The sequence below is a fragment of the Rhagoletis pomonella genome, unplaced genomic scaffold (genome assembly GCF_013731165.1).
Source record: "Rhagoletis pomonella isolate Grant_MI unplaced genomic scaffold, Rhpom_1.0 Rhpom_scaffold_21451, whole genome shotgun sequence".
NCBI classification, from domain to species: Eukaryota; Metazoa; Arthropoda; class Insecta; order Diptera; family Tephritidae; genus Rhagoletis; species Rhagoletis pomonella.
Genome location: NW_023479958.1, coordinates 1 through 2,272, shown reverse-complemented (window position 1 = coordinate 2,272; position 2,272 = coordinate 1). Strand labels below are relative to the sequence as shown.

The 2,272-nt window shown below is 37.4% G+C and overlaps 1 protein-coding gene across 1 annotated transcript; it reads left to right on the top strand.

Annotated features, from left to right (window-relative positions):
* Window positions 1-519: 519 nt before the first annotated feature.
* On the top strand, window positions 520-2,259 carry LOC118732511 (tigger transposable element-derived protein 6-like). The gene is made up of 3 exons (XM_036461639.1): window positions 520-753; window positions 813-1,294; window positions 1,541-2,259. The coding sequence occupies exons 1-3, from the start codon at window positions 623-625 to the stop codon at window positions 2,245-2,247; spliced, it is 1,320 nt and encodes a 439-aa protein (XP_036317532.1). The 5' UTR covers window positions 520-622; the 3' UTR covers window positions 2,248-2,259.
* Window positions 2,260-2,272: the final 13 nt, after the last annotated feature.

The window sequence follows — 2,272 nt, the reverse complement described above, 5'->3', positions numbered from 1 at the left end:
CACCTCCCCTTTGAAATACCTTTCGAACAAAAGAAGAATCATTCAAATTGGTTGAGAAACATAGGAACATTAGGGAGGAATAGATTTGTATGGGATTTCGTTAGCGTATTAATATATAGATAGTAGATGGTGAAACCAAAGCAGACATTCATAAGCTTATACGGAAATCGGAAAAACTCGGCTCTGGGCCACATATCGGGCCCATTTTTCGCAGGTGTATTTCTATTGATGTTAGTAATACGTATTTTAAATTTGAAGCAAATCGGACCATAAATGAAGTTTTTCGGAATACAGTGAAATTCCCCAAGACGGACAGTCCTTATAACCGGACAGCTCCAATAACCGGACAAATTTTGTGTACACAGGTTTTTCAATCCTTTTTTCATACAAATATCATTCTAATAAACGGACGCTCTAATAACCGGACGCGGACACTGTATTTCAAGCCATTTCCATGAAAAAATTTCTCATAAACGGACAAAATTCAAAAACATCGCAAGCAAGCTTTGTTGTTCATTATAATAATGAAATAGGGGATTCCCCTTTTAACATGTATGCACACACTCAAGCCGTGCGTGTCAAGTAAAAGGAGGTTTTCTATTCAGTTTGTCAAGTAAGTTGCATGCGAGTGGTTGCGTTCAAAGTTCGTAATAATATGGCACCGAAAAAGAAGCTACTTTCTATTAAAGAGAAAATGGAAATTATTAATGTTTTCGAAAAAGAAAAGTTATCAGTACGTGGAATTGCAAAAAGGTAAAGTATAGTGAGTCCATAATTTAACTTGTAGGTACACGTTTCCTTTGCTTTAAAAGGTTCAATATTGGAAAAACGCAAGCTGCTGAAATTAATAAAAATAAAGAAAAAATTCGTTCTAAATGGGAGTCTGGATCTAATGTTCACCAAAAGCGAAGTTTCCTTAAAGAAGGCGGCTCGGATATAGACAGGATGTGTTTTGATTGGTTCGCTAAGGCTAGGAGTCAAAAAATTCCGATTTCTGGTCCCATTTTGAAAGCAAAGGCAATGGAAATTGCAGGAAAACTGGGGGTACCTAATTTTAATGCTTCGGATGGATGGCTAAATAAATGGCGATTAAGGAATAATGTTTCCTTCAAATGCATATCTGGTGAAGCTGCAGATGTGAATCAGGATGATGTCGAACAGTTTCGGACAAAGCTGCCAACTCTGTTGAATGGGTACAAGCCTGAAGACATTTACAACGCCGATGAGAGTGGGCTTTTCTTTCGTGCCTTACCGGACAAAACACTCGCTCTTAAATCCGAAAAATGTGTGGGAGGTAAGCTATCAAAGGAAAGACTCACAATTTTGTTCTGTGCTAATATGGCTGGAGATAAGGAGCCGCTTTTGGTTATAGGGAAAGCAGCCCGTCCTCGAGCCTTTAAACATGTTCCAATTGCAAAACTTCCAGTGGATTGGAAGTCTAATAAAAAAGCATGGATGACTCGAGAAGTGATGAGCGAATGGCTGCAGCAGTTCAATCGAAGAATGAAAGCCCAGAATCGAAAAATTATCTTGTTTCTAGATAACGCGGCTTCTCATCCAAAGGAATTAGACTTGACCAACATAAAAATTTGTTTCTTGCCACCAAATACAACGGCAGTTAGCCAACCCCTTGATCAGGGTATAATCCAAAATTTTAAAACTTTGTATAGAAGCTTAGTTTTAAAACACTTGATAACTAAAATTGGCGATACAAGTTCAGCCTCAGAGCTCTCAAAATCGATTAATGTACTGGAAGCTGTGTATTTCATCAAAGCATCTTGGCATAAAGTGGAAGCCACAACAATCCGAAACTGCTTCCGTAAAGCAGGATTTTTGGAAACTTTAGAGGATCCTTCAGATTTTGATCCCGAAGATGACATTCCACTGGCAGTCTATGCTAGGCTTCAGGAAGGACTAGATTTGGCAAATGATTTCGAAGGTTTTCTCCAAATAGATCAAAATGTTTTCACTGAGGACAACAATATAGAAATTCAATTTGACGAACCAGATGATGCTATGGACTTAAGTGATTCAGAAGATGAACCTTCAGAAGAAATAAGTGACCCCATAACATCATATGATGAGGCTTTAAAACTTGTTGAGCGCTTGAAACAATTTGCAAAAAATGACTATGTAGCTTTTCAGCAGGTTAAAAATATCGAGAGTCACTTTGAAAATGAAAATTTTAAATTAAAGGAATCAATGTTAAAACAAACAAGCATCACACAATTTTTTCAAACAAACTAGTCGATATTGAAATGTAAGGACTTGT

Excerpts from the sequence above, each read along its gene's own strand:
- LOC118732511 (XM_036461639.1), top strand. The coding sequence starts at position 623 with ATGCGAGTGGTTGCGTTCAAAGTTCGTAATAATATGGCACCGAAAAAG. Across the intron at positions 754-812 it reads GTACGTGGAATTGCAAAAAG|GTTCAATATTGGAAAAACGC; the intron begins GTAAAGTATAGT and ends TTGCTTTAAAAG. Across the intron at positions 1,295-1,540 it reads ATCCGAAAAATGTGTGGGAG|ATAACGCGGCTTCTCATCCA; the intron begins GTAAGCTATCAA and ends TCTTGTTTCTAG.